The sequence below is a fragment of the Ahaetulla prasina genome, chromosome 2 (genome assembly GCF_028640845.1).
Source record: "Ahaetulla prasina isolate Xishuangbanna chromosome 2, ASM2864084v1, whole genome shotgun sequence".
NCBI lineage: Eukaryota > Metazoa > Chordata > Lepidosauria > Squamata > Colubridae > Ahaetulla > Ahaetulla prasina.
In genome coordinates this window covers 120895009-120909025 of record NC_080540.1, presented here as the reverse complement: position 1 = coordinate 120909025, position 14017 = coordinate 120895009, and the positions used below count along the sequence as shown (strand labels likewise).

Here is a 14017-nt window from a genome sequence, read left to right as displayed (position 1 = left end):
AAAAGAAAGAAAAGAACTGAAATAAAAAATTGCAATTGAAAACACCTACCAAGAGACACTTGATACTGTAGATACCAATCAACTCATGGCAGGCAACAATACTAATAAAGACTGTTAGTAACACAAGGTATAGTATCAGACCTCCAGTGGAGATTATAATAATGGATTAGATTATGGTCATTTTGGGGAAAACTGAAAAGAAATCCTTATAAATTATTTTCTTCTAGAATTAATGAAATGTTTTAAAAATCGATCTGGTCATGCCTTATACTCTTCTACTTCTGTAATTTAGTAACATTTATGGTATAATTTATTTTTAAAAATCGTGCTGCAAGCAGCTATATAACTCTCAAAAGTTTGTTTAGATGCCTGCATCATTTGCAACTAGTGACAAAACAAAGTATGTTAGGAGAAGTACAGATTAAATCAAGAAAAGCAAAAAAATGCAAGGCAAAAAACAAATATTTTGTTTTACTTAAGTGCCCATTCAATTCCAACTTCTGCAATAATCAATTACATGAGCTTCCCACATGCCAGAGAGTTATTTATGGCCTAGTTAATTTACAGCTTGACTGTGGCAATTCTGTGTCTACATGGGGCTGCCCTTGAAGACCACTTGGAAGCTTCAACTGATCCAGAATGCAGTGGTGTGGGCAGCGAAGGACATGCCTCAGTATGCCCATATGCTACTCCTGCTCCACAAAGTGCACCATTATGCTTGTGGGAGTGATTCAAGCTGCTATTATGACCTATAAAGCCCTACATCGCCTAGGGCCTGTTTTACTTGACGAGAGCTGAAAAGGTTGGCGAGATTCAGATCCCTTCATTTCAACAGTGTTATTGGGACCCAGGAAGTGTGCCTTCTCTGTTGTAGAATCTGACCTCTGAAGTGAAATTCTGTTGATGGCATTCTATACTGATGGCATTCCAGAACTTCTTAAAGACCTACTTGTTCTCCCAGGCCTTGGGTTAGAGTGGCTGGAACCTGTCACATTTGTATGCATGGATGCTGTCACCATTTGCTCTTTATTTTTCTTTGTACTTATCTTTTCTGTATTTATCTGATATATTCTATTTAATTTTATTGCAACTTGTCCAGTGTTAGTCCGGGAGTTGGATTGTGCTTAAATTGAACGAATAAATAAATTATAGTAACTACACAATTCAATGCCACTATAAAATAATAATCTTATTCATGGCTGAGCTTTCAACTAACACTGTTGTTTGAAGACATTTTTGAATTTGCTTGTAAAAGCGATTATTCTTTGTGGTATGTTCACCATTCAGTCACTTTTACCTCATGGTGCTGATTTTTTGGAATACTTCTTGGTAGCGCTGATTGTAGATAAGAGATGGTTTCAGATCAAGTAATAAAATATTTTATCATAAAATCCTCAGTATCTATTTTAAATTTCATTTTTGTCTTATTTCATTATCAAGGGGCAGAACAGAAACAAGCCTATATTTAAAAAATAATGAATCAGTAGTTCGCTATTCAGTTTATGATGTATTTAATATAATTCTATATTAAATACGTATGACATTCTATATGACATTTGTCAAGCACTACATTATATGAATTGATAGGAAGTGCATTTTTCGAGTTTAAAATGTGTAAGAAGCATTTATTTTGCAACAGAATTTCCACTTTTCCTTTTGAAGGAGCAGATTTTTTATGCCTTCCAAATTTTTATATAATATACAGCTCAATATTGTATATATATAATATATACCATGTGTTTCATTCAAGTAACATGCATAGAAAGAATCAAGACAAAATTAGAACATTACTGAAATTCATATTAGAAAATTCAAAGAGAGGCTATTAGACTAATAATGTCAGTTCGAAATCCATTATGGACAATACACATAAACTATCATCTCCAAGCATAAAGGCAAGCTCATCACACCAAACCAGGCACAATTACCCATGAAATATGTAGGGAATCTGACCTAAACATATGGGAGAGATAGAAAAATAGTTTAAAATGTTTGTCCAAAACGTGACTGAAAGTTGGAAATTAATTTCATTTCACAAATGTACAGGTAGTTTTGGTTTAGAACCCAGTTTTTCAGCCATAAAAGGAGGAATTACTTCCCATATTCTAACAAGGATTGTTAAAGTTGTCTAGATTCAGGCATATTTATCATCTATATGTCTGCCTTTATTTTGAGACAGAGAGTTCTGACATTGTTCCTGGGATGTGTTTGAGCATGGTACTTCTCCAGCTTCTCATATTTCTTCTTCCTAATGTTGCTTCACACTTACCACCACTACATCTATCACCACCACTATCTTCTGCTACTTGTCTATTACCAACATGTCCAATTGACTAATACCTGCCTATCTGGATCTGGAAGTCCCACAGGATCTTAACTGTCTTTTTCTCTACACCCTCTTGACTTTGAGCCTCATACATTGTGCAGATGTTCCTGTAAACAATGCTAGCTAGTTGGTTGTGCCATTCAGTGTAAGCTGTTTTTGCCTGCATCTATGTACATTTATATATCCCTAGTTAATTCTGTGGAGAAGGCCTATTCCAATGAATTTTCAGCAACAGTTAAATGAAGTCATCAATACAATTGTTTAGCATATTAAAAAAATGGTACATTAATGCCAAGCTAATAGAAGATAACAATTCTGCCTTGGGTTAAGACCAAAGCGAACACCCAATTTTACTTTTTTCACAACAAGGTCTAAAAAGCAAGTTCAGTGTGTCTCAGCTATCATCCATTAATTCAAACATGCACCTCAAACTCCTCCTCAATTTTCTTAGTTCCAAGCCTCAACTCAGCTCTGTCATCAACTTCAATAAACTTCCTATGCAAACAGTGCATTCTGCTTGTAACTCTGACATCAGCTTAGTATACATCTTATCATGCTGAATTAGCGAACATTTGTAACTCTACAGAAAGCCAACAGAGAATTCAAAGCAAATAACACAATAGCAGCAAGGGCTGCAGTACAGCAATGAGCAAATTACCTCAGTCAGTCCCACCACCCAACTATAGGCCATTCATAAGGCAGCAGCAGCAGCAGATTGGGTTGGGTCCATAAGCAAACGTGGCTGTTTCAGGATCCAGCGACAATTGGGGGCAGGGAGAACACTACAGGGGCTATAGAGAGAAAGAAAGAAAAGGAAGGAGGAGAAGAACGGGCATGCCTGAGCTCACTTTCACGTTGTAAGAAGTTCAGCCCGAGGCAGTGATTTCCATCCGTTCATACTTGGATGCTCAAATTTATGAACATGTTCTGGGTTGGGAGTGGAGGCAGCAGATAAGACAGGAAGTAAATGGAAGCAGCACAGGAAGAGCTACATGATACACATGTCAACACTAACCAAAAGCCAAAGCAGTGCAGAGAAATGGCTGTTGATGTTTCCTGATACTTAAATAACAAGATGTTTACAATATTTAGTTGCTGCTGTTTTAACTTTAAATGTATTTAAATAATCTCTGCTTACCATGTGAGGTTTGTACTATCGTTTATGAGAGAACTGCAGTTATCTACTGCAATGTACCATATTTTGTTTTACTCTAAATGTATGCTGACTATTGATAAGCACAAAGTTCTCGTATGCTACATCAAAAGTGAATAAGAAAAGGGATTGATTACTGACAGACTGAAAAGATTTTTAGTGGTTGCAGAAATGCATGCTCCAAGTTAAGGGAGACAGATTTTCCAAAGGGCACAGATTGAAATCTGGAAGAAGCCAGACTAATCAACACCGTAGAAGGCATTAGGGTCACAAAAATAAATAGATCTTTATGCAGAATGAAGGGAAAAGATGATTAAAGAAAAAGGCTTGCAGCAAGGAGCAATATGAAATACATGTATGTTTTGAATGCTTCTGATGCATCAATTGCCCCTTGTATAATTTTGATGAAAAAAAATCAATTCAACAGATTTTAGAAGTCACTGATAAGAGTGAGCTTTTCTTAGCCAATAATTCGCTTATATCATGGTTCAAGGAGAAAAAAATCTTTTTGTGATTAATTTATGCTTCAAAATTCAAGATTGCTAGTTTGAATTGCTGGACTTGGAATTGACTTTAACAGTAATCATATGAATAAATCATTCCTATCCTGCCCATGTGCAAACAGCCAAGACATATCCTTGTTCTGCAAGTTGCACAGACATTTGGCTAGGCATAAAAGGAGCCTACAGAGACATCTCTCCAAATTCTTCCTTATAGCATTTTGAAGAGCTCAATTTTTAATATGGATTTATTATTCATCAGTCCTAGATAGATGTTCATGCCAAAGTTACTTTTATGGAGTCTGTGAGGGACTATTTTTAAAAAAGTACTTGCAACATTCAGTATTTCCCAGTACTTGCAAAGATTCAGGTTGCAATCTAATTTTGCAGCAACTTTCTTGGCTGATTCTTAGTTTAGTCTTTGGCCAGATGTAGAATTTCAGTTTTAAACTCTAAATATTATTACCCCAAGTTATATTAAGTGGCAATTTAGGTCTTTAAGATGTACTGAAACCCACAATTTGAAGAATAGTTGTAAGGAGTAGCATCAGTCTAAGCCATATTTGCAGTACCATCAAAACTGTGAAACTCCCTTGAAAAATAATGAAAGGACAATGGAATCTCTCATCCAATATGCATTTTTATTCCCTTCACTCAATCATTTGCTTGTTCTATTGCTATATTTAACACTATTCTTAACCAGTATTTATAAGATATCTATATTACTTCCAGTTATCCCTAATTATTTGGATGATTAATTTTTTTAATAAGCTCATATCAGAAATACTGATCCTGAAGTAAGAACCCCCCCCCCCCCACAAAAAAGGGAAATCATCAATTTGAATAAAGAAAGTGACACAGCCCCAAAATCTTTTAAACCTTATGGCTAATTATATATTTCTTGGGTAGATGAAATTCTACAATTTTAATGAATGGCAGTTGAAGATTTCAATGTTATTCACTTTAAAATATTACTTATAATTGAAAGTCAAAAGTAAGGTGTAGTAAGTCAAGCAATTCTGATTTCTTTTTGTATGAGATGACTCTCATTGTTAGGAACATTTTTCCCATTCATAAAAATGTTCAAATTCAAAATATAAAGTTGTTTTGGGCTGTCTTGCAATGCAGTCAAGAGGAAGATTTTTTCATTCATTAAGGAGGTATAACAAACAAAGTTTGAGCCTATGCCAAAATAAAGATAGAGAGCCAGTTTGATGCAGTAGTTAAGTCATTAGGCTAAAAACTGGGAGACCATGAGTTGTAGTCCTGCTTTAGGCACAAAACCATCTGGGTGACTTTGGGCGAGTCATTCACTCTCAGTCCTAGGAAGGAGTCAATTGCAAATCATAAATCTTGCTAGGAAAACTGCAGGGACTAGTTACTACAGTCACAAGGAGTCAGAATTTATTTGAACAAAAAAGGAAAATCTTTATGAATCAAAGAGTGGGGAAAACTTTATGCAAAACAACTCTCTAAAACTTCATGTAAAAACAAAACTTACGCTTTGTCATAAAATGTTGTATGTCCTGGATGACAGAACTTCATGCCATTGCTGTTGATCATACTGCTATTTATGTTTCCTGCAACATATGATTTACGTGATGCCTGGTCCTTTGCAAAGTTCCTACAAGCAGCTAATTTGGATTCTAAAGCCTGAGAAGGAATGAAAAAAAACAGAATGTATTATCAGTCTGGGTGAAAGATTAAAGAAGGTAGAATTATTAGGAGCCACATCACAATGAAAAATATAATCACTTGGGGCAAAATTATTTGCAAAGAAATATAAGTGCTCTTAGCATATATTTTTGGTTAAGAACTGAGTTTAAAAGTATGCCTATAATTGAAACTGGCTTTCAAATATTCTTCCACAGAGAAATTATCTAAAACAGCAACCAGTTATTTACTATCCATCAATATCTTTTGTAGTGGAAACTGCGATTTGCGTACTTTAAGAAAACTTTAAAAAATGATAATAGCCTATTAAAGATTTATTGTACAAGTATTTGTAATATAGGAATTGGGAATAGAATGTTGAAAATATATGCACCTTTATTGATTGTAAGATGTGAGATTTGTAAAATTTCATGCACTGTGTACTTATTGTTCATCTTTTAACACAGCCATGAACTTTTAAAAAAAGAATTAGTAAAAGCTAATATTCAAAATGCTGAACTCTATAAATAATATTAAACTTACTATGCTAGTTTTTAGTCATTTCTCCCCACATGAAACCACAGAGCTGTTGATCTAGCAGTACATGCTTGATTCCCAGGCCAGTTCTTTCCAAGTAAACATATGTAATCTCTCCCTACTTTGTATATACAAATTTTCTGCTCCATGTAGTCATCCAAACTATGCAAATAGCACAATTCTAAATTTCTCTAAAATAAGCCCCAATGAGTTCAATTCTCCTTAGTATCATAATAGTACAGAAACATTTGTTTCATGTAATGAAGTAAACCTACTTCTGTTTCAAGTGATTTCCTTTCACTGGACTAGAATAAAATAAAATAGAATAACAGAGTTGGAAGGAATCTTGGAGGTCTTCCAGTCCAACCCCCTGCTTAGGCAGGAAACCCTATACCATGTGATTTCAATGCATGTGAGGAATTGCACTGTATGTCACACAGATAGCATTTAGAAACAGCCATAGCTAGATAGCATGATGCAGAGCATAGTTCTTACCCCCACTTTTCTTAGAAGATCACCTACAATGTTGAGAGCTGATATTCGGGCAGATGGAGTAAGGGGGCTGGTACCAAAGCCATTGGGAATAGCTGCAACAAACCCACAAATACAACAGAATAGTCACATAATTACAATGTCCAAAATTTAAGCATTTACAACAAAAAAGGAAAATCTTTATGAATCAAAGAGTGGGGAAAACTTTATGCAAAACAACTCTCTAAAACTTCATGTAAAAACAAAACTTACGCTTTGTCATAAAATGTTGTATGTCCTGGATGACAGAACTTCATGCCATTGCTGTTGATCATACTGCTATTTATGTTTCCTGCAACATATGATTTACGTGATGCCTGGTCCTTTGCAAAGTTCCTACAAGCAGCTAATTTGGATTCTAAAGCCTGAGAAGGAATGAAAAAAAACAGAATGTATTATCAGTCTGGGTGAAAGATTAAAGAAGGTAGAATTATTAGGAGCCACATCACAATGAAAAATATAATCACTTGGGGCAAAATTATTTGCAAAGAAATATAAGTGCTCTTAGCATATATTTTTGGTTAAGAACTGAGTTTAAAAGTATGCCTATAATTGAAACTGGCTTTCAAATATTCTTCCACAGAGAAATTATCTAAAACAGCAACCAGTTATTTACTATCCATCAATATCTTTTGTAGTGGAAACTGCGATTTGCGTACTTTAAGAAAACTTTAAAAAATGATAATAGCCTATTAAAGATTTATTGTACAAGTATTTGTAATATAGGAATTGGGAATAGAATGTTGAAAATATATGCACCTTTATTGATTGTAAGATGTGAGATTTGTAAAATTTCATGCACTGTGTACTTATTGTTCATCTTTTAACACAGCCATGAACTTTTAAAAAAAGAATTAGTAAAAGCTAATATTCAAAATGCTGAACTCTATAAATAATATTAAACTTACTATGCTAGTTTTTAGTCATTTCTCCCCACATGAAACCACAGAGCTGTTGATCTAGCAGTACATGCTTGATTCCCAGGCCAGTTCTTTCCAAGTAAACATATGTAATCTCTCCCTACTTTGTATATACAAATTTTCTGCTCCATGTAGTCATCCAAACTATGCAAATAGCACAATTCTAAATTTCTCTAAAATAAGCCCCAATGAGTTCAATTCTCCTTAGTATCATAATAGTACAGAAACATTTGTTTCATGTAATGAAGTAAACCTACTTCTGTTTCAAGTGATTTCCTTTCACTGGACTAGAATAAAATAAAATAGAATAACAGAGTTGGAAGGAATCTTGGAGGTCTTCCAGTCCAACCCCCTGCTTAGGCAGGAAACCCTATACCATGTGATTTCAATGCATGTGAGGAATTGCACTGTATGTCACACAGATAGCATTTAGAAACAGCCATAGCTAGATAGCATGATGCAGAGCATAGTTCTTACCCCCACTTTTCTTAGAAGATCACCTACAATGTTGAGAGCTGATATTCGGGCAGATGGAGTAAGGGGGCTGGTACCAAAGCCATTGGGAATAGCTGCAACAAACCCACAAATACAACAGAATAGTCACATAATTACAATGTCCAAAATTTAAGCATTTACAACAACAAAAGGAACAAAGAGCAACCCCACACCAGGATCCTTTATATTTCAATGAGTAAGTGCCGTAGCAATATATTTTGTCTGAAGTTTGATGGCCAGGAATAAAACAATTCTATATACAACACTGATTTATATAAAAATCTTGTTTCCATAAAATCACTTCCCAAACTTTCCTCAAGGCTGAACATGCATATTTACCCAGTGTAATGCTAGGGTAAAAATACAGGTAGTCCTTGACTTATGACTGTTCAAAGTTACAAGGCTTTGGAAAAAGTGACTTATAACCAGTACTTACAATTGTGAAATTACCTTGTGTTCATATGATCACAATTTGGGCACTTAACAACTGGCTTACATTCAGGACCATTTGTAGCATCATGTGGTCACATGATCACAATTTGCCACATTTTAAGGGTGGGCCTCTTTGGGCTTTTTTGTCACCAAATTCTTACTTCTAGTGTTCTAAATTCCTAACTTACATTGCTGTTAAGTCAGATAAAAAAACAGCTATATATGGGGATGTAAATAATTAAACCTGGCTCAATTTCTACTTGTAATATAAGCATTCAATATTTCAGAAAATATATATGTATATGTTCTACCTTTTGGAGAGGGAAAGCTGTTGTCACAGCCTTTCCCAACAGGTGTTGCTGGCAATGACAGTGAAGCTTGGACTGCTGAATCCATCTTTTCACAATCCAGGGTTGGGGAACTAGGAGCAGATTTCCTGGTTACTTCTTGTTGTCTTTCTCGTACTGCTAGTTCTTGCCTTAAATCTGTAAATTTTAAGAAAAAAATTGGCAAACTTGTGTATTTTAGCTATGAGTATAAAAACCCTTCCTCTCCCCCCAGTCTGTTCATTCTACTATTTTGTTCATTCCTGAGACAACTCCTATGACTCACAAAAGGTTACCACCACCAAATTGGAGGCCTTGTAGTTACTTGATTTGATTTCACAGACTAAGCAGGGATGGGGATGGATTGATCCCAGGATCTGATGTCAAATAAGCCTAAATGAATGTGCTTCTTGTCAAACAAATATATGCTTGTTTGATACAGTTTGTGAAATAGCCATAAAAATATGAATACATTAGATGAACTTTAGCTGTGCTTCAAAACTAGAAAATTATCTTGCAACTTTCTTATAACCTAGAAAATCAGAGTTTGCCATTATTACAACATTAATTAGCAGCTATGTATTAAGTAGTACCTCTAGCTTCATCTTTCAGTCTTTGCACGGAAACTAGCAGAGATTCCTTGTCATCCAGTTCACTTTCCAAAAAAGCATTTCTCTCTATGGCTTGATTCAGCCTTTGTTCAAAATCTTCCAAAGAAACAATTGTGGTCCTAGAAATTAAAAAAAAAAAAAGAAATAAACTCTTTAGTAGACATTTAACTGTGGGAGGGTAAAGAAACATCAAAAAAACAGGGGATTCAATATCTGTCAAAGACAGAAAATTACTGAACAAAATATAAGCCATCCCAGGAACTAGTTGGGTTGATAAAGATAATGCAGAACAAGATGGCAGCTTTCCATGCTAGTAATAAGTATAGAGTGAATTAAAAAAATCAGATTATCTTATTTAATAGTCTTATACTTAATACTCTATATCAAATACAACTAAATAAATAAAACTAAAACAATTGACTAGTTTTCTTACAGAATGTTCTGAATATTAATTAGGAGAAAGTACTCCAATATCATACATAAACACTGCTGTCTACTCAATCATTAAGCTTTGTTAAATAAAAAAAGTATGTAGAAGAATTTGAATTAAAATCAAAGGAAAATGTGATGCTTGTTTTTTAATATCACTTCATGATTTTTTTGAACATTTCAAAATTCAGTTTCAGAAGAAAATCTAAAAAATGAAAGTGGTTTGGGGAGTCTTACAAACTTTAGTTTTAGTTGCAGAACTGCACCAATATCAAGTAACCATTTATAGCACTAAGGAAATAAAAACCTGAGCAATACATGCTTTCTTCAGTCAGATAACTGGCAATCACCAACATTCCTTACCTTTTCGCACGCTCAAGATCGTCATTGGCTTGTTCTAGCTCTCTTACATATTTATGCAATTGGTCTTTAATTGCCCGAGTCTGGCTCAAGTCATCTTCCAATAAAGACACTTGCTTATAATTTTGTGCATACTGGTGTTCAAGTTTTTCCTGAAAATATAGGACATGAAAAATTCTATACCTCTGAAATTAATCCAAGAAGTTTAAATACATTTCTATGCTACTGTCTGAATATAGCTATGCAATGCTTTAGATCTTAAAGAAAAAAACTGCTCTGGAAGACTCAGGCTATAAACAATTGTTGGACCTAGCATGAAATATTCACGTTAACAACAGTTGAACAGAAGAGGAAACAGTTAACTGAAACTCTTAAGGTTACAAGACACAACCTAGGAAACTTCACTTCTTCAACAACCCGCTGATTTGGGTTGAAATTAATAGACTTGCAATTTTATCAATCAAAGATTGCAAAAATCCTAAAACAACAGGGATATGCACTTAGATGTATAATCTAAATGCTCTGTTCTACAGCAAAGAATCGTGCAACAGCAGAAGATATTTTTTCCTTCCCAAGCTGTACCTTTAAGGTTTCCACTTCCTGTTTTAATCTTTGGTTGTCTGCTTGTAAATCTCGGTTTCTTTGTTCAGCCTGTACCAGTTGGGCCTCTAACTCTGCTTCCAGTTCTCTGCTGCCTTCCTGAAATTCTGCCAGCTCTTCATGGGCCTCTTGAAAACTATAACAGGAATAATAATAGTGAAAAGAGATTTTTTCCAGGAAGATACTTTTATTATTAATACAGATATGAGGCTCTTTAGTTGTAAAGCAGAAAAAATATTTTTGAGGGGACATGGGCACCCACAATGGACCTATTGGCACCTTCTTAATGAAGGTGCGTCTTGTTCCGAACTTGCAAGGGAATAAAGACAATTGTGAGAGGGTATAATGACCTTGTCACATTCTATTGGCATACTGTATCTTTAACTCCAATGCACATTTTCAAGGTTGCTGGTAAGCCAGGAAAAGGCATAGTTTTTTATGGCAGTATCAACAGATGCTGCCAATGTACCCACTTTCCTCTGAAGTATCCATTAGATTTGCATTCAAATAGCTACATATCACTACTTGTCAATATGTTAGAAAGCACTGCATTTCTCTATCAATTACAACAACGGTATAGGCCCTTATTTATTAAAGCTGATCAAAACTTTGCATATATAATTTTTATATATATACAATGTAAAATTAGTTCTTTAGAACATCTTTTGCCATTTATCTAAAAAACTGCCACTACTGAAATTTTGTAAAGTCAGGTTAAAAGAGATAATTCTGAACAAATTAAATCCAAGCAGATTTCTCCAAGAGTGGTTGGAGATGAACACACCTTGGATATTTAGTGGAAATAGACATGGAGTGCTTTGTAATGCTGATCCTCCCAGCTGCCTTTAAAAGCAGAGGCAAAGTCTCTCACTATCTAAGAATGAGTTTATCAAAATTAGATAGCCTTGGAAGTAAAACCATACTTCAATAAAAGCAGAACTTTTAGAAAAGAATACCCCCAGTAAAATAGACAAATTTATTTATTTATTTTATTTTTTATTTATTCGATTTTTATACCGCCCTTCTCCCGAAGGACTCAGGGCAGTGTACAGCCAAGTAAAAATCACTATATAAACATTAAAAGAAATTAAAACAAACATATTATAAGGTGGCCAGATTTAAAACAATTTAAAACATTAAAATATAAATAACCCCAATAAAATTTTAGGCCAGTCCCGCTTGAGTAAATAGGTGCGTTTTCAGCTCACGGCGAAAAGTCTGAAGATCAGGCACTTGACGTAAACCAGGGGGAAGCTCGTTCCAGAGCGTAGGAGCTCCAACAGAGAAGGCCCTGCCCCTGGGGGCCGCCAGCCGACATTGTTTGGCGGACGGCACCCTGAGAAGGCCCTCTCTGTGAGAGCGTACGGGTCGGTGGGAGGCAAAAGGTAACAGCAGGCGGTCCCGTAAGTACCCGGGTCCTAAGCCATGGAGCGCTTTAAAGGTGGTAACCAAAATCTTAAAGCGCACCCGAAAGACCACAGGGAGCCAGTGCAGACTGCGCAGGAGTGGTGTTACATGGGAGCAACGAGTTGCTCCCACTATTACCCGCGCAGCTGTATTCTGGACTAGCTGCAGCCTCTTGGTGCACTTCAAGGGCAGCCCTATGTAGAGAGCATTGCAATAATCCAAGCAGGAAGTGACAAGGGCATGAGTGACCGTGCATAAGGCATCCCGGTCAAGGAAGGGGCACAACTGGCGCACCAAGCGTACTTGGTGGAAGGCCCTCTTGGAGATGGCCGCCAAATGATCGTCAAACGACAGCTGCCCATCCAAGAGGACACCCAAGTTGCGCACCCTCTCCGTTGGGGCCATTAACTCGCCCCCCACAGCCAGCTGCGGCTGCAGCTGACTGTACCGGGGTGCCGGCATCCACAGCCACTCCGTCTTGGAGGGATTGAGCTTGAGTCTGTTTCTCCCCATCCAGACCCGTACGGCTTCCAGACACCGGGACAGCACTTCGACAGCTTCGTTGGGGTGGTCCGGGGTGGAAAAGTACAGCTGCATATCATCAACGTACAGATGATAACTCACCCCGAAACCACTGATGACCTCGCCCAGCGGCTTCATGTAGATGTTGAACAGGAGGGGCGAGAGAATCGACCCCTGAGGCACCCCACAAGTAAGGCGCCTCGCGGTCGACCTCTGCCCACCTGTCAACACCATCTGCGACCGGTCGGAGAGATAGGAGGAGAACCACCGATAAACGGTGCCTCCCACTCCCAAACTCTCCAACCGGTGCAGCAGGATACCATGGTCGATGGTATCGAAAGCCGCCGAGAGATCTAATAGGACCAGGGCAGAGGAGCAACCCCTGTCCCTCCAGAGGTCATCCACCAACGCGATCAAAGCTGTCTCCGTACTGTGACCGGACCGGAAGCCGGACTGGAACGGGTCTAGATAGACGGCTTCATCCAGGTACTGGGGAAGCTGCCATGCAACCACACTCTCTACAACCTTCGCCACAAAGCAAAGATTGGAGACTGGACGATAATTTCCCAAAATAGCTGGGTCCAGGGAAGGCTTCTTGAGGAGGGGTCTCACCACCGCCTCTTTCAAGGCAGCGGGGAAAACCCCATCCAACAATGAAGCATTTATAATTCCCAGGAGCCAGCCTCGTGTCACTTCCTGAGTAGCCAGCACCAGCCAGGAAGGGCACGGGTCCAGTAAACATGTGGTTGCATGTAACCTTCCCAGCAACCTGTCCACGTCGAGAGTCACAGTCTCAAACTCATCCCGAACAACCTCAACAAGACGTGCCTCCCACTTGGATTATCACAATTGTGGTCTAAACTATCCTGAAGCTGAACGATTTTATCGTATAGATAACCGTTAAACTCCTCAGCACGTCCCTGTAGGGGGTCATCCCGCCCCTCCTGGTGAAGGAGGGAGCGAGTCACCCGGAACAGGGCGGCCGGGCGGTTATCTGCCGATGCAATGAGGGTGGAAACGTAGGAACGTTTCACCTCCCTCATTGCCACTAGGTAGATCTTAGTAAAGGACGTCACTAGTGTCCTTAGTAAAGGACCTCACTAGTGTCCGATCAGCCTCGGAACGGCTAGACCTCTGTCACAAGAGTCTGAATTAGCAGTGTTTCTGAAGTGATAAAGGCCCCATTGTTTGCAAAAAGAGATTCCACATAGGGCA

General features: G+C 37.5%; 1 protein-coding gene across 2 annotated transcripts in view; it reads right to left on the bottom strand.

The window, feature by feature from the left end:
- The window catches only part of NDEL1 (nudE neurodevelopment protein 1 like 1), a 28075-nt gene that overhangs the window by 4410 nt on the left and 9648 nt on the right, over nucleotides 1-14017 (bottom strand). The window contains exons 3-10 of one of the 2 annotated variants that reach the window (XM_058170339.1): nucleotides 10856-11009; nucleotides 10277-10425; nucleotides 9467-9603; nucleotides 8859-9032; nucleotides 8098-8189; nucleotides 6914-7065; nucleotides 2985-3117; nucleotides 1929-1953 (exon numbers count right to left, since the gene is read on the bottom strand). In XM_058170339.1, coding sequence (XP_058026322.1) covers nucleotides 3018-3117; nucleotides 6914-7065; nucleotides 8098-8189; nucleotides 8859-9032; nucleotides 9467-9603; nucleotides 10277-10425; nucleotides 10856-11009 — 958 coding nt within the window. In that variant the 3' untranslated portion in view covers nucleotides 1929-1953; nucleotides 2985-3017. Of the gene's footprint in view, nucleotides 1-1928; nucleotides 1954-2984; nucleotides 3118-6871; nucleotides 7066-8097; nucleotides 8190-8858; nucleotides 9033-9466; nucleotides 9604-10276; nucleotides 10426-10855; nucleotides 11010-14017 lie in introns of those variants that run through there. The other variant, XM_058170338.1, reaches the window with a different exon arrangement.